The sequence below is a fragment of the Rhinolophus ferrumequinum genome, chromosome 21 (genome assembly GCF_004115265.2).
Source record: "Rhinolophus ferrumequinum isolate MPI-CBG mRhiFer1 chromosome 21, mRhiFer1_v1.p, whole genome shotgun sequence".
Taxonomy (NCBI): Eukaryota; Metazoa; Chordata; class Mammalia; order Chiroptera; family Rhinolophidae; genus Rhinolophus; species Rhinolophus ferrumequinum.
Window position 1 is genome coordinate 38,702,355 of NC_046304.1, and position 16,930 is coordinate 38,719,284.

At 52.7% G+C, this 16,930-nt stretch overlaps 2 protein-coding genes across 4 annotated transcripts; one reads left to right on the top strand and one right to left on the bottom strand.

Moving 5' to 3' along the window:
• On the top strand, positions 1-7,002 carry TMEM106A (transmembrane protein 106A). Of its 3 annotated transcripts, XM_033089577.1 has the most exons (9): positions 1-586; positions 1,147-1,171; positions 1,359-1,576; positions 2,079-2,142; positions 3,446-3,599; positions 4,165-4,305; positions 4,411-4,454; positions 5,012-5,065; positions 5,415-7,002. In XM_033089577.1, the coding sequence occupies exons 3-9, from the start codon at positions 1,378-1,380 to the stop codon at positions 5,533-5,535; spliced, it is 777 nt and encodes a 258-aa protein (XP_032945468.1). In that variant the 5' UTR covers positions 1-586; positions 1,147-1,171; positions 1,359-1,377; the 3' UTR covers positions 5,536-7,002. The 3 variants fall into 3 exon arrangements, with proteins under 3 accessions (XP_032945468.1, XP_032945466.1, XP_032945467.1); XM_033089575.1 differs by having other exon boundaries at positions 1,147-1,576; XM_033089576.1 differs by lacking the exon at positions 1,147-1,171.
• A 1,778-nt stretch (positions 7,003-8,780) lies between these two features.
• CCDC200 (coiled-coil domain containing 200) lies at positions 8,781-11,245 on the bottom strand. Its single transcript, XM_033090151.1, has 4 exons — positions 10,793-11,245; positions 9,442-9,744; positions 9,140-9,200; positions 8,781-8,881 (listed from the first exon to the last, which is right to left on the bottom strand). Exons 1-4 carry the CDS (start codon positions 10,892-10,894, stop codon positions 8,781-8,783), a joined length of 567 nt encoding a protein of 188 aa, XP_032946042.1. The 5' UTR covers positions 10,895-11,245.
• Positions 11,246-16,930: the final 5,685 nt, after the last annotated feature.

The following is a 16,930-nucleotide window of genomic DNA, read 5'->3' on the forward strand; positions in this document are numbered from 1 at the left end:
TGTCTAGAGGGACCGGCCCTTGGGAGGGCAGGGGCGGGGCCGGAGGAGTAGGGGCGGAGCTTCCCAAGGCACGAAGTCAAAGCTTGGGGCGATGCGCTGGCTCCCGCACTTTCGATTCCGCTTGCCGCTGTTTCGGTGCGGTCGGCCGGGGATAAGGCGCTCCCGGCACCCTTTCCCTTTGGGAGGCAAGGGCCGAGGCACCTCTGTGCCTCCTCCTAGCCCAGCACGGACACGCGGCTACCAAGCTCGACCAACCGGCCTCTTGGGCTGTCTGGCGGGACGTGAAATCCCCCTGAATGAAGTTCCAGCCTCTTCGTCAGCTCTCACACCCACCCCTACTCCGGATCTCTAGCCGAGACCTGATAGGGCGGGAAGTAGCTTGGCCCTCCGGGGAGGCTGCTCCCCGCTCCCTGCAGCGCTGCGCCTTGGCTCCCCCAGGACTCTGCTGAAGGGGTCCGGTTGCCCTGGCCGGCCCAGCCCGTGGCCCTCGGGCCAGCCTGCCCTACGGACCCTCCTTCCCCTAGACGCACTCCCAAATCTCTGTTCTCGCAGCTGGGAGGAGCCCGGGATCCCAGACCTGAACCAGGTGAGGCTCCCTTTATTTTAGCCCAGGAAGGGCTGAGTGCGCTTCAGCATGCCCACTCATTCTGCCACCACTCTTGAGTTTTGGGGGAAGAACCTGGATTTAGCTTTGGCCTTTCCTAGTGAAGGACAGACCATGGCTAGCATTTCTACCCCCTCCCCCAAACATTCTTTCCTACCCCACCTCAGGAAGCAATGAGGAAGACGTTTGTGCTGCCTTCCAGCATTATTTTAGGGTTCTTAGCCTCACCTGTGATCAGTCGAGCCTCCTTTCTCGTTCTTGTTTCAAAAGAATCCCTGCCTGCCTATTAAAGCCTGCACCTGTTCAGGCTCAGGACTGAAAGCTTTCCTTCCACACCGGGATGGGAGACCTCAGGTATTTCTAGAGACTTCTTCAGAGCCCTCTTGTTGTAGAGGAAGACAACACTGCTGTGCCCCGCCCTCTCCGACTGACTCCCGTTAAAGTGAATGCTCAGCTCCTTTCCCAGAAAAAAAATAAGTGTTCTGCCATTTATTTACAGAGCTCCCGTGAAGTGAAATAACTTCTGCTTTTCTTTCTTGTAGGCAGATTGAGATGGAAGGAGTTGAAGTACGTTGAGCTTCCTGACCCGAGAGTTCTGTGTAACTGCTCAGTTTCCCATACCCTGGCTTCCTTAGGCTTGAACTTGCTGAAATTGTGCTGGGACCCCTTGCCAATCTTGAGAACCTAAAACCAGAGCGACATTCATCATCAGTGCTAACAGGCGTAGCATTGAACTTTGTTCTTTTCTCATTAGTGAAAAAGTCCCCAGAAAGATGGGTGAGACGTTCTCCCAGCTGGGCTCTCAGAAGGATGAAAACAAGTCAATCCTGCCCCACGGCCCAGACATTGGCAGCAAGGCTGCCAGCTACTCCAGCAACCGTAGCAGCAAGTCTTTTTTTTCCTGTGCGCCTTGTGCTGCTGGCAGCTTTGTGACTTGTCCCACCTGCCAGGGAAGTAGAGAGATCCCTCGAGGTGAGTGGCCCAAGGCTCTAGAAATAGCTTGAATCCAGGAAGAGCTCTTACCAGTCAGATGGCCCGGGGCCAGGCCCCTCTGAGTCTCCTTGAATGGGGTTGGGTCTCCCAACTCTTGGTTCCTGTTTCAGGGAGGCCAGGCAAATGCTGATCCCTCCTGCCCGGGTTGCACTCCCCAGTCCAGGGGATTTCCAGCCTCTCTGCTCCCTTAGCAGCCCTGTGCTTAGGGTTCAGGAAGTTACAAATGACTCCTCCAAAGTAGTGAGGCTCTGATTTGCTGGTGACTTGCAGAGATTCTTCACATCATTAATGAAAATCCCACTTCCATTCTAAAGATGGCAGAGCTGAGCTGCCGACTTCAGCACAGCCCAGTGCTCCCGGTGCTGCCCCGAGGCAGAAGCGGCATGCTTCCAACATAGTCTGTGGAGTGGAGGGGTACTTCTGGCAGGAAACCTTTGTCATGGGCACTTCTTGGTCCTCCCTCACTTCTTTCTCTCTACAGAGCTAGAGAAGCAGCTGGTGGCCCTCATCCCCTATGGGGACCAGAGGCTGAAGCCCAGGCACACGTAAGCCCCTCTTCCTACCCGAGTTCCACAGGCTGTCACCCCTGGCTGTTCCTTTGTCTCCCCATTCTGCCTCCCCCCCCCAAGTTTTCTCCATTGGTTCTTCCCTAGAGAGCTTGAGCCTCACTGGGCTCAGACATACTAGCCCCGTTTCCAAGGATTTTGCTAGTTTAAGAAATCCGGGGCATAGCTACCTGAGGCCACTTGGTGTCCTTCTCTGAGCTTCCAAAAAGCATGGCTCCCTTTCTTTAATAAATTTTATTGGGGAATATCGGGAGACAGTGTGTTTCTCCAGGGCCCATCAGCTCCAAGTTGTTGTCCTTCAATCTAGTTGCGGAGGGTGCAGCTCACTGGCCCATGTGGGAATCAAACCAGCAACTCTGTTGTTCAGAGCTCACGCTCTAACCAGCCGAGCCATCCACTGCCCCGTGGCTCCCTTTCAAAGACAGAGAGGGCCTCTCGACTCTGCAAGACCTTCCAGGAGGGAGGGAGTGGCCCTGGCTGTAATTGGTTTGGGGGGAGTTACTTTTCCTAAGAGCTTCTCGTTGTGGCTTGTTCTCTTCCCAGTAGAGATGGAAAACCAGCTGCTCCCTCTGTTATGAGACACTTCAGAACCTCAAAGGCAGCCCTGAGTTTCAGTGAGGGGGTGCCCGTGACCCTGTTTGTCATCTGAGTCCATTTGACGTGGGTCCGTCTAACTTCCTCCCCAGGTCCTCAGCTTCAGTCTGGGAGCTGCCACCCAGCCTTCCCCACCACTACGCCAGAATCCGAATCTGGCAGTGCCCCTAATGAAATATTACAAGGTGCTATCTCTTAATGCCCATCTCAATGTTTCAATTAAATGGACAGATGATGTCCAGTTCTAAATATTAAAATTCAGAACTCTCAAAATTCATGTGGGCTCACTTTTTCCAGTGGTAACAGCATTGGTTGAGCTTTAGCTATATGCCAGGACCTGGGATTAGTGCTTTTCATGCATTAGCCCATAACAAATTCTGAAAAGTAGATACAATTATCTCCATTTTACAGACAAGAAAACTGAGGCTTAGGGTTGCTCAGAGTTCCTGGGCCAGTGGATACAGAGAGCTGGGAATGGAAGCCAGGCTACCTGCCACCCAGTGCTGTGCTCCTACCTGCTCTGGGTCACATCTGAGTGTAGGCTGGTCCTCCACATCCAGGGGGCTAAATGTACAGTTGGGGTGGGGGGCAGGAGAGAGCCTTGTACACGGAGAGGAGTGTCTGTGCCCCTGCCTGATTTCCTGGCGTTCGGACATCTCCACTCTACCCGGGTCCTGCTTTTCCACAGGAAGCTCTCCGTGTTCCTGGCAGTGCTCATCTGCCTGCTGACTTCCTCCCTCAGCATCTTTTTCCTATTTCCCCGGTCCATCGCGGTGCAGCCCGCAGGCCTCAACTTCTCCAGCGTGGTCTTTGACAAGGCTGATATCCATCTCAACATAACGGTGGGTGGGTGCTTGTGCCCCCAGCTCTGACCCCACCTTCCCAACAATACTCCTCTGTAGCCCGTGTCCAGTGTTGTGACCCGGGGCATGGGTAGCCAGGGATCTTATGACACCTAGAGGGTGTCAGAAACCTGGGGAGAAGCAGGGGCGGCCATGAGCCCCATAACAGATTGTGTAGGACGGAGACTCTCCACAGTGAGGAGTCAGAATCATGGGCCGAGAAATAAATCACAGGGTGTGAGGTGGGTGGCATGCCTGAGACGCCCTGGGTGGGCAGGGTGAGACTGGATCCTGAGCCAGCATGATGTCTTCGTTAAAGGTGACCCCTCACCATTAAGAGCCCCTACGAGGGGCTCCTGGCTCTGGTCCTCAGCAGCTGAGGCCCATAGTGGGAGTGGGGCTGTCAGGCAGGGTTTTGGTTTTGGTGTTTTATTAGCTTCAGGTGTACAAAGCAATGGAATAGACATTTAGTCCCCTCAGGCCGGGGGATTTTGAAACTGACTTCTCATTTCCAAGGACGGCTGCCCTCACCCTCACCCCTCCTTTTCCTTATCTGCCTCCCCAGAATGTCTTGAACATCTCCAATGGTAACTATTACCCCATCACCGTGACCCAGCTGACCATTGAGGCCCTGCACCTGTCCCTCGTGGTGGGGCAGGTCTCCAACAGCCTGCTCCTACACGTCGGCCCTTTGGCCAGCGAACAGGTGACTCCCTCTCCCTGGCCAGGCCCGCCCGCAGGTGTGGATGTGTGTGGGGTGGGAAGGGGGACGCTGGAGTTGGGGCTGACCCAATGCCCATTTCGTTGACAGATGTTTTATGCAGTAGCCAACAGGATCCAGGATGAAAACACGTAGTGAGTATCCCTTGTTCCCTTCCCCCTCAGCCTCCATCCTGGCTGGAAACCCAGTTTTAATCTCCACCAGATTTCCTGATTGTTTAGCAAACTCTACAGCCAGGATTGGCTGGAACTTATGGCCGAGACAGCAGTGTGCAAGCGTTTGGGGTCCCCAGCCTCTGCCCGCTTGGACCTGGATTGGAATGAAAAACAGGCTAGAATTTGGTTAATCCTTAAAATATGTGACCTTGGGCTCTGCAGCCTGAATTGCTGAGAAGGATAAGTGTCTTGTTTTGTGCTGAGGGAGGGGTTGGCATGTGCCTGGGCCAAGCCGGTGAGGATTTGAGGAGTGATATTGCAGCGATGGTGGCATACTCACCTTAGGCAGAGGGAGAGAAACGGAAGGCAGGGGGAGGGGGGGAGTGGGGCCCCTGATGGACCGCAGGGCTCTTAAGCCTGACAGGCTGCTCAGTGTGAAATGTGTTCCTGTGTTCGCTTTCTCCCTTCCGCCTTTCCCCTTCCCTCCTCCTTTCCCCTCCCTCCCCTCTCCCTCTCTCTTTCTCTCTGTCTCTCAGCAAAATCTGCACCTGGCTGAAAATCAAAGTCCACCATGTGCTTTTGTACATCCAGTAAGTATGGCCTGGAGCCCTGGGATCCCCTCCCACTTCTGACTCCAGTCTCTCTTCAGCTTCACCTGTGGGAGCAGGAGACTCATCCAAGCTGACCCCATGAGTCTGTTTTGGGAATTGCAGGTCCAGCCCCTTCTCTAGGTCCCACCTTGCTTATAAGCTGTTAGTATGACAGCCACAGAACTGTCTGGAACACAGTTGGGGCAGCAGTCCTAGGTGCCTTAGCAGAGTAGGGAACAAAAGGAAGTGGGGGTGTGTCTCAGGGAGCCAACCCTCCCCAGACAGCAGAGAGGGCCCAGAGCTTTCCTCTTCATCCCAGACATAGCAACAAAACCTGATTCCTCTCCAGGGGCACCCTGACCTATACCTACCTGAGCCGTACTGAACAGCTGGTCTTCCAGAGCTATGAATATGTGGACTGCCGGGGAAACACGTCAGTGCCCCACTTGCTGGTCCCTCACCTGCCGTGACTTGCCTGCTGTCCCCAAACTTGCCAGCCTGGTCTGTATCTCACAACCCCATGTTGCCCAAGGAAGGACGATGGTGATTTTTGCCAAAGGAAAAGCACTGCTTTATCATACTCATCCATCCTCACAACCTCAGCACGGGAAGCTTTCTGTGGAAGTTCACACACACACACACACACACACACACACACACACCCTCACCCTCACCCTCTGATTTCCACAGAAACAGAAGCCTGGTTCTTCTAGCGGCGGGTACCAGGTTTTCCCCTTGGTCTATCTTGAAAGTCTGACCTGACACTTCCTCGGAGCTACCTGACAGTCCCTGGAGTGGCCCCTGCCCTTTCTGTTCTGAGCGCCTTGGGTGCCCAGCTCCTCAGGGCTGTCCTTCCTGGAGAAAAGTTTTAATTATCAGGCTTTAAAAACATGAATCCTTTTCAAGTTCTCCACGTAGCAATGGGAAAGCGACTTGGGGAACATCCGGTGCTGTCTCCAGGGCCCTTTAGGGTACATAGATGCTCTTCTTTGCTTACCTACTTTGCTCATGTGACAAGGTCATGGTGATGTGCTGCTGCTCCCCGGGTAACTTCTCCCCTGCCCGTCTGACACCAGGATGGCCAAGGCCCTCTGGCTCTGCACCCTTCCTGGTTAAAGACTCCCCTCGTTCCTAGGAAGACAGAGCTGTTCTCCAGCTCAGGCTTCTCTCCATAAAACAGTTTTATTATTCTCTTCACAGCAGAAGCCAAAGTAGTGGGAATGGGGAAGGAGGCACCTGGCACCCCTTGGGCCTATGCAGGTAAAACAGAGACAAAGCCAGAGTCATTTTGAAGGGTATTTATTAAAGGAGAGCTTCCGGCAGGTGGTGAGCCCACACCCTTGCCCATGTGAGTGGACCCAGGCAGGTCCAACAGAGGGCGCAGCTGCTGCCCCGGAAAGCCTGCAGAGGTGAAGCTGTCGGTATCCAGCCAAACTGCTGGGCTCTGCTGCACCAGGGCCCACCCTCTGCTCCCAGAGGCCTCTGCTTTCCTTTGGGCACTGACAGTACAGAGTAGCACATCGGTAGGGGCTGGTCTCGACTGTCTCCTCTTTGTTGTCACTCAGATGAAGCTAAGGCCCAGGTAGTCCAGATCCCACTGGGCTCCAGGTGGAGGCGGTTTGTGTTTAGCCGAGCAGGAATGGTATTTGCCCACTAAAGGTGGCTAAGGTTTTTATCACTCAGGCAGGCAGAGAGAGAAGCTTAGGTGGTGAAGAAAGCTGAACTTGAAGTAGGATGGATGGATGGAGGGGAAAGTGGTGACAGAACCTGGTGACTAGCTGGCTGGGGGAACGAGAGGAAGGGTGTGCTGTCTCCACGCTTTCATGTCTGGGTAATGGGTCAAGGGGGTGCCGGCAAGAACACAGAAGTCCAGGAAAGCCAGGCTCAAGCTTCTGCTGTGCCTAGGTCACCAAATGTAAAGAATTTATATTGTATTCAATAAACTATACTTAACAATGTTAAAACAAAAAAAAAAAACAGTCTCCTGTGAGTGGGAAGGGAGCTGGTGGACATGTGTCATCTCACAGCCTATTTCTTAATGTCTGAGGGGGTGTCAAGTTCTCTTAGGCCCTGAGCCCCTTGATAACATATCTTGCCTTTCTGGCTTCTGAGGGATGGCTCCTAAGAAGCTTGTTCTCTCTCTCTCATTGTCTGTCTCTAAGGTCCCTTCCAACTTGAATATTCCTGTTCTGTGCCCCCCCATACCTCCCTCAGATGCTCCCCTCCGGAAACACTGCACTGAGGGGCTCCTTCAGTCTGATCTAAAAGTGACCCTGTGTGATCCAGTCTCAGGTGAAAGAGGGGCCTGGGCTGGGGGACCCTGGTTTCAGCTTCAGGAAGTGGTGAGGGGCATGCCTGGGCCTATATGCCTGGTGCCTCTCGGCTGTCTCTGTTCCACGGAGAGGCTAAGACCCAGGGAGGAAGAAGCCTGTGGATTTTTGTTGGCCAGTCCCCCTCCCCTTCCAGGGTCAGGTGTCCTGTGCCTGAAGCTCTGTATCCCCTTTACTTCAAGCTCTCTCTCTCCATTCCTGCCTCCCATCATGAATTCAATAGCTGAGTGCCTACTGTAGGCCGGGCATTACACTGGACTTGGGGGCTCCCTGCCTGCCGCAGGCCTGCTCTGGTGGGAGGCAACCCCTTCTTCCCCAATTGTATCACAGTAAGCATCTGCTAGGAGCGAGGTGTCATGGCTCCTGGGAGAGGCATAAACCTGAAGCCCCCGACAGAACCATCATTGCTAAAAACTGTGCCAGTAGTGGAGCTGTAGATTTGGGGGTCCAAGGCCAAGTCTTCCCATTGGTTTTGCCCAGAGAAGCATGGAATTGCCTTCCACTCTGTTCTCCTACCCTCACCATCCCCTTCTTGGGTCTTCCTGCCCCTTTTCCCTCATCTCAGTCTCACAGAGCTGACCAGTCACAATTCTTTCCAGGAAGGAATCACATTTTATTCCCGGCTAGCCTCCTTCTAGAATGGAACAGGAGGGGACGGCTTTTAGATGGAGATGTTGCTGGGTGGTTTGACGGTGGGGCTGCACATCTGTTTTTACTGATGGCCAGTGGGGTCTTGGGGTCTATCTCTGGATCACCACTGTTGTATGTAATTCATTGACTAAGAAGAGGGAAAGACAGGAGGCAAAATGAGTTAGTTTCTGCGCTTGCTGGTTTCAGAACACTGTATTAAGCCTTTTGAGGCCAGAGGACTCAAAGTGAAATGTAACAGCCCAGCCCTCATCCTGAAAGGACTAGAAATGAGCCAGGCTCTAAGCTAAGTTCTTTTGATGCCTGCTCTTGTAATTGCCACAAGCTGTCCTCATGACACCTCTATTAAGGACATGGTATTATTCTCATTTTGTGGATGGAGCCGCTGAAGCTCAGAGATTAAATCACACTACCAGGGAGTGGTGATCCCGACAGACCGGCAGCCTCTGACTTCAGGTCTTGCCTTCCTCCTGTTCCAGCTGTCTCTACCTCAGCACCTAAAACAGCCCCTTTATTTTGCTTCTCTGGCACCCATCCTATCTTTCCAAGTAGATTGTCAGCCCCTCCACTCATGCTTAATGCTGATGAGCAACAGGCCTTACTTAGACATTTGTAGGGGGTAAAGAACAGAGGAATAGGCCGTCCAGAAGTGACTCTGAAATAATTGCAGCCCTTCTCCCCACCCCTGCCAAGAACGGCTCTCTAGACTCCACACGTACTCACACATACGCACACCCTCAGACAGGCAGCCAGTCTGTCTGCCTTTCACACTGTCTCACCGTGAATCGCAGGTACTTGGTGTATTTATCTGGGCTACACTGGTCTGATTTCCTGAAACCTGATGATGAAACAAAGCACATGTTACTCATCTGGCCGGTTCTGAGACTGAAACATGGCAGAGCTGGACTCTACTGTGTGACTGGGGGAGGTGGCAGCCCCTACCTGGGGCAAGGCATAGACTGAACCCATCCTGAAAGTTCTCAACTAGGAAGCCACGCTGTGACTCCCTGTCCCAGGCCTCCCAGGCCTCGGTATATCTGTCGTTAAGCCTACAACTCGTATCCCACCCTCTGACTACCCTCAGCCCATCTGTTACCCTCGCCCTGGAAGAACTTCTCAGCCACCCTTTGCAGAAGTTGGCAGCCTTCTTTGCAGCCCTAGGTGGGTGCAAACACTCTCAGAGGGAGTGGGATGTAAAGGCCAAAGGTGCTGGGGAGAGTCAGAGGGTGGACTGACAGATGTGGATTCTGGACTATCCGGCTAGGATGGCAGCAAGGGGCTCTCGAGCACCTCCCCTTCCCAGGCCCCTCACTTACTAGGGTATTGAGGGATTGTGGGCCCTCCTTGGAATTTATTGTTAAAGCAGTTGAATTGCCCTGCAGCTTGATGGGTCCCTACTGAGCCAAGCTGGGGACCAGGTTTTTGGGAATCTTGGAGATTGTGCTTGGTGGTGTACTGAGTAAGAGGATCTTGGGCATTTTGTTGGCTTGGCTGAGGTGTTGGCTGTGGTGGCAGCGGTGAGACCTGTGGCTGCGCCTGCGCTAGCAGCTGCTCCAGCAGCTTCTTCCTCTGGGACGATTGTGGTTGTGCGGGTTGGGGCTGTGATAGCACCAGTGATGGCCGTGGCACCTGCTGGGACTCCTGGGATGGCTGGGGTTTTTTCTCTGATTGGCATTCTTCCTCTTGGAGTTTCTTCAGTTCCTGGCAAGAAGCCCCCGGCAAGTGACATACTTTTCCCTCCCACCCAGTCACCCATCTGCCAGACACCTCGGGGAGCAATCCAAAGGAATCTAGAGGTGGAGGTAGGCAGAGGGTCTCTGTTTCCTGGAGTCGGAGCCTGAGGCTAGAGCGTGGGCTATTTGCCTGTACCCACCACAACACCTAGTGTCCCCTGGCACAGCCCCTGCCTGGGAACCGCAGTCTCTGAGCACCTACCTCCTAGCTTGGGAGCTGTGCACTGAAAACAGTTTGCAGTACAGGAAGATAAAGAATAGTTTCTTGCAAGCGCTTTGAAACAGCACTGTCCAATAGAAATATAATGCGTGCCACATGTAATTTTAAATTTTCTAGTAGCCACATAAAAAGTAAGAAGAATCAGGTGAAACTTATTTTAATAATATATTTTATTTAATCCAATACGTACAAAACATGTAATCAATATGAAACAATACATAATTCGTTCTTTGTATTTGTCCTAAGTCTTCAGAACCCAGCATGCATTTCACATTTACCAGCACATCTTATTTTGGACACTATATTTTCATCAAAAACAATTAATTTAGATTTAGATGTCATAAAATTTACAGTTGAAGAAGTGGATTCACATATCCAAGTTGTTCCAGACATAAAGTTTTCCAATATGTACGTTGAGTATTTGTTTTAACATTGATATTGAAATGAATTAAGTGTATATAAAATTTTAAACTCAGTTCCTCAGTCTCATTGGCCACATTTCAAGGGCTCGTTAGCACAGAGGCTGGTGGCCACCCTATCGGACAGCACAGCTTTAAAACTTCCCAGGCTTGAGCCCCCTGCATCCCCCACTAGGCCTCAGTACAACAGCAAAGCGGAGTCACCCCGCCCCACAAACACACATAGACAGAGTCCATCCAAGAAAACATCAAACAATCTTGCTTCCCTCCTACCCCCTGCAAAACAACATTCACCAGATGAGACAGTTTCCTAGGGGTCTATCTTCCTTCCCCATTCCCTTCCTGCCCCTGGAAGGACCCTGGCCCCTCTCATGCACCTGCTGTTGCCGTTGCTGCTGCTCTTGCTGGGCCATCAGCCACCTCCTCCGGTCCAAAGCCATCTGCTTGCGGCGGGCCTCCCAGTGGTAAGCACTGCCCATGATGGTGGGGGTGGTAGAAGGTCTCTGGCAGGGGCTGGGGCCGGCAGAGCCCAGAACACTGCCACCACCCCCACCACCTCTGTCATCTCTCAACCCAACCCCACTGCCTGTCACCAGAACCACCTCACAATGTGGCCACTACCAAGGCAACTGGGCAGGACCCCCTGCCTTGGGGAGGAGGGTGGTGTTCTTCCCAAGCCTCCTAGGGAACATCTGTAATGTACCTTTCTCTCCAGAGCCCTGAGCAGGTGGAAGACCCCTTCTCACCCTAGCTCTGACTCTCAGTGGGCCCCAGGGACAATTCTGAAGTCAGCTGGCTTTTCTGTCTGGGTTTTTCCCTCCATCCTTCCCAGGATTTCAGCATCCTGATCTGATCCTCTGCTGACCCCCCACCCCCAAAATTCTCTGGAGTTACCTTGCCCTCAGCCCTCCATCTCCTCCCCCTATGCGGAGTCAGGAGGAAAGAAAAAACAAAATCCAGGTAACTCTCACAGGCCTGAGCCCTGTGAAGACAAGGTGGCTGATTGGAAAGTGACCTAGTCCTGGGATTTATAATGCAGGGCACAGCCTAGCGTCTACCTCTTCCTCTGACCTTGCAGATCCTACCTCACCTCTCCGGGCTTCACTTTCCTTGCCTGTAAAACCAGCCTTCAGAGGGCTGATATCAGGACCAAATGGATTAAGGGATGAGAAATGTACTTGATGAAGTATAAAGTTATGGAGCTACAGGTTGGTATTCCTTATTGTCGTACCCAACTGCATCCCCAGTAAGTGGAGTGGCCAGGGGAGGGGATCATTTCCTGCTGCCCAGGAAGCTGCTGGGGGCAGGGTCTGTGTAGGCTATGGACATACCTCCTACACACACACTCCTTTACCCACAGATATAAATCTTTCTGGAAGCATCAGAGCCCGAGTCCAGCTTCAGGGCTGAGGGCAGGGGGAGGGTGTACGTGCAAAAGGGGCTCCATACCCAGCGGCAGCCTCAGACACTGTGGTGGTGGAGGGAAGGTGCCCTTGAACCAGAGAACAGGTGCCTAGAGAGCCTGTGAATTCAGGTAGCCAATGTAGTGGGTCAGCTTGGGCTTTGAAGTTAAAGACTGAGATTCAGGTTCAATCCTTGTTGGGGCAATTGAGGCAGGTCACTCAGTGTCTCGGAGCCTTTTCTGTGAAGCTTTTGGAAGGCCCATAGGACACATGGGGAGCACCTGCCCTCACAGTGGGCACTTGGCTATGGCCAGGTAGTAGGGATGCCCCAGCTCCGCTGAGGGGCCAGTGGGGTACTGAGTCTTGCTGGATTTCTTTCCTCCTTTGCTTATTCCTTCTCCTCCTCCAAGCACCCAGGAAGGTCATCAGCAACAATAGATGACAAGGGTTTCTAGATGCAAAAGATGAAACTGAATCTTGTCCTCCTGAAGGAAACTGAATTTATCCTCCTATAAACTAATGCCAAAAATATTTAGATGGAAAACGATAATAAGAGGAAGAGAAAGGCACTGGACTTCCCAATAATTAAATGTGCAAAGAAGGAAGTGGGTTCTTGCTTGCATCTCTTCCTCTCTCACTTTCCCTCTTACTGTCCTCCTACCCTAGAAAGAACAGGGATCAAATGGAGAGATGCTCGGGGTGGGAGAGGTGGACTGGAATGAATTTAGGGAAATGTTCCCAATCCTCTGAGCCAGTCCTCGTGACAGAGGAGCAGTTTCCAGGGTGAATCAGCCAAGGCCTTCTCATCTCCCTTTCTGAGCCCCTCTCCTGCCTCCCCTGTGCACACTACCTCTCCCAACCCCACCTCTGACCTCAGACTTCCTTCCCTCCAAGTCCAGGATTCTATTCCACATCCCACTCTACCCCTTCCAGTCTGGATTTTAACTGATAGTGGCCCTCAGGGAATTTCCCATGCTGTTACCTGATTGTAGCCACCTGCATTTTTAAAGAAAGCTTGTTATTATTCAAGACCCAGAATCTTTTGTTGTGGAAGGAACAAAGTACAGTTAGAAGCAATGGGCCAGGTAAGTCCTGTGAAATACCAGCTGCATTATTTACTAGGTGTGCAAATGTGGTCTAGTTCCTCTATCTCTCTGATCAGTTTCCTCACCTGCAAAGTAAGGGTAATAATATCTCTATCCTGGAGGTGTTGTGATGACCAAAGGAAATAATCCATTTCCATATAAACAGCAGTCCTTTCTCTTGGCATCAAATGTAAGATGCAGCATCCTGGTTTCTGAGATGTAAAGATATGAAAAAGATGTGTGTCTTTGGAATAGATGAAATCGGGCACCATCATAAAGTATGATCACCTGATGGCTCTCTACAGGAAGCCTGGGCTCTACACCTCTGTCTGTCCAACACCTGGATGACCTTGAACTTTCCATCTGGACCTAGTTTCCTTGCCCGCCAGGATGGATGACTTCCAGGCTGCTGGGAGGCTCTGAGAGGTAGTGGCTGCCTTTGCTGCTCCCTGCTGGCCCCTGCTGGCCCTGCCTCTGCTGAGAGCATGACACAGCACCCATAGAGGTGGTGAAGTGCAGGTGAAGGAGTGGGGTGGCTCCCAACACCGTTGTGATCTTAAATGCTCCCCACATTGTGCCCTCAGCAGCCAGGTTTCCAGCTTCTTCAATGAGCCCACCACACACCCGAGTCTGTCTCTGGAAGGTTTGGTTAGCTCGAATCTATTTTCTCATCTGTTAAATGGGAATCATAAACCCTGACCTGCTTTCCTCACAAAGTGGTTGAGACTAAAGATCCACCCACAATAAAGACGTGAAACCGCCAGCCAAGATGAAGGGGCCCTTAATAAGGTGGGAGGAAGAAGAGGAAGAAAGCTGAGGACTTTGGGAAGTCAGCCTCAGTTTCTACAGATGTAAAATAGGGTAAGTAACAACTTTTGTTGGGGATTGTTGAAAGAAAATGTGGGGATTTGCTGGCATACAGTGGGTGTATAATGGCAAGTATTTAAGCCCAGTTCTTGGTTGACTCTAAATAATATTATGGATCCAGTCTGGCCCTGAAGCTTGCTCTCCAGCACAGAAACTCCTATGTTTTAGTCCCAGGATCCTGAGCACGTTGGGGCTGAGGAGAGTGAGGGCAAGCATTCCGCTGGTGCAAACATACCCCCCCCGCCCCCCATCATATGTAACTCTTGGGGAATCATAGGAGTACATCCTGGTTCTCAGGCCTGGAGTTACACTGCCTGTTAAAGAAATACAGTGTAACAGCCCCAAACCGCTGTGTAAAAAGAAACAATGATTTGCTGACATCTCCAGAAACGTTAAAGGGAAGCCAATTAATAAGCCTTGGCAACCTAGTGTCTTCTATGCTTTCTTGTCACCCCATCCAGAGCTCTCCACCCATCCCATATTTCTTGGAGCCTCCCACTCCCTAACAACTCATAAAATGAAAAACAAAAATTTAGCTCAAAAACAAAAATTGAACCCCAAAAGGGTGACATGACAATGTCGGGGGGGGGGCAATGGCGAGGGAGGAGGAACAACCAAATTAGAGAGAGGCAGAGAGGTGAAGCAGGGGGAGAGCCAGGCCCAGGCTCTGAAGGGCACACATAGGATGACTGGCCAGTCATCCAAGCCGACGGGCTTTCACAACAGGGGCCAATCGCCGGTGCCCTTACCTGTTTGGTTCAGTCTCTTTTTTTTGTGGGAGAGGAGGTTTCCCAGACAAGTCACCAGTGTTGCCTCGCATACATTGATTGACAAGGGCGTAGAGCTTCGAATAGTGGTTCTCAAATTCGCCAGCACCTCCGAATCACCTGCAGGACTTGATAAAACACCGATTGCTGGGCCCCACTTCCAGGATTTGTCATTCAGTCAGTCACGGGTGGCGGAGACCGTGCATTTCTAACAAGTTCTCGGGTGACACCGATGCCGCCGGCCCGGGAACTACTCTCTGAGGACCACTGGCTGGGAAGATGAGTTCCAATCCTGTCTGTAACGTCTCCCAGTGAGCCCTTGGGCACATTACTTACCTTTCCCAGCCTCAACCTCTTCACCTGTAAAATCGGACGATACTACTTCTCTAATAGGGTTACCGTGAGGATCAAATAGGGTAAAAGAAGTGAAGTACGCAGCAGAGGGCTGGGCATATACAAGTCCTCTACGCCTGGTAGTTTTTACGATGATGATATTAGTTTCTCTCAACCTGTCACGCAGGGACTCTAGTCCCGCTCCGCGCACCAGAACGCAGGATATGGTGAGGCCAAAAAGGAACACCAAGGGAGCCATAGATAGGGGAGTCATACCACCACATTCCCGCTGGCGGCTGGGCTGGAGACACAGGAAGCAGGAGCCACACGATCCGCAATCCGCCCCCGGCTTCTCTGCCAACCAACCCACTTGCTAGCTGCAATCCGCTGTCCGCTTCTCTGCCCACGAACCAACTCTGCTATCTGGTTACAGCTGATGGCCGTCCAGTAACCGAGCCAGCCCCTCTCCACGGGAGGCGGAGAGCCTGGAAACTGCTCTCTGGGACTCCGTCCCCACACAACCGATCACAAAAAAAACACATCGGCCCAGGAAGCCAGTTTAACGTGGAATATCTTCCTCCGACAATATACAAAGTGTCATGTACAAATTGACCACCCACCCGCCATGTCTTTTCCGAAGATTGCTTCTCAGTCTTAAAGGTGCACACAATCCCCTGTGGACCTCATAAAATGCAGATTCTAGTTCAGTAGGTGTCATGGACTGAATCGTGTGTCCCCCCCCTCCCACCCGAAAGTTCTGCAGCCCGCCGGGTGGTGAGGATTACAAGGAGTGTGTGGGTCCGTCCGGGGACGAGGGATGGGAAAATGGTATCTCAGCGTAGCTATTACTTAATCTTATAGGTCGGCTTAAGATGGATTTGAGACACCATTAGGTCTCCCATCTTCTCAGTTGGCGCCTTCTCCGTCAATAAACCTTTCCTGACTCCAAACTCTGACGTTTTGAGTTTTGGCCTTCGGAAGCGAGAGACTTTGGTCGGGTAAGAAACTCTCCTGTCTGGTGTCCTGCCACCCTTGGCCAGATCTTGCCCTTCCCCGCCCCCCTCCACGTATGGAGTTCCGGCCAGTGGCCTCCTGACTGCTGCTTCTCTGAATCAGTCTGACCTGGGCATCGTTTATTCACTCAAACGTTTACTGAGCGCCTACTACGTGCAGGGCACTGGGCTCGTGCTGGGATCCAGACTCCAGACATAAGCACTGAGGAGGTGACCGCCCTCAACGATCTCCGATTTCCTTGGGGGGAGATAAAAGATTGCCCCACGGGGTGGTGAGTGGTGGACTCGAAGTGAATCACCGGGCGCGATGAAACACATAGGTGAGGAAGAGGTGAAGGGAAACGGCGTCGCAGGCGGAGGGAGCCTGACGTGCGGAGCCCGGGATTTGGTTCACTCACAGAAGCGCCGAGAGACGCGGATGCCGGAATCTCAGAGAAGCCCTTCAGCTGCCCTGCCCGGGCCTCCCCGTGTGACACGCCTCCTCACCCCTCCCCACTGGCTGCCATCAGCCCGGGTCCAGACCTGGCGCTCCCCCGACTCCGCACGAACCCCTCTTCGGACACATAAGAGGCTCGTCTTTCTGGGCGTTTCTAGTGACTGCGTCTCGGCCCGTTCGTACAGGCCCCTCTGGCCGCCGAGCCCCAGTCCCCTTCGGTTCTGTCCTTTCTCTCCGTTTGCTCAAAAGAGGAGCTCGACCCCCGCCCCCAGCCCGGGGTTCCCTGTCGGCGCGCGGAGGCCGTCCCGAGGGGGGCAGTCCGCCCGCCGTAGCCACGCCTCCTCGGGCGGGAAAGGGCGGGCTATGCAAACAAGAAATGGCGTTTCACCCGAGAACGCCGGTGCAACGACCGACAACACGATTTCTCTCTTAAGATACAGAGAATAAAACCAAACCAAATCGGCACCGCAGCCTGCTGCTTAGTGACTCCCATAGTACAGTACTTCCAAAGAAGCAAAGGAAGTGAGACCTCGGCTGCCGGTGACCTGGGTCACCGTAGGTGGAATGTGCGCGACAGGAGGAGGGTGACGGGCGAGGGACGAGCGACCGGC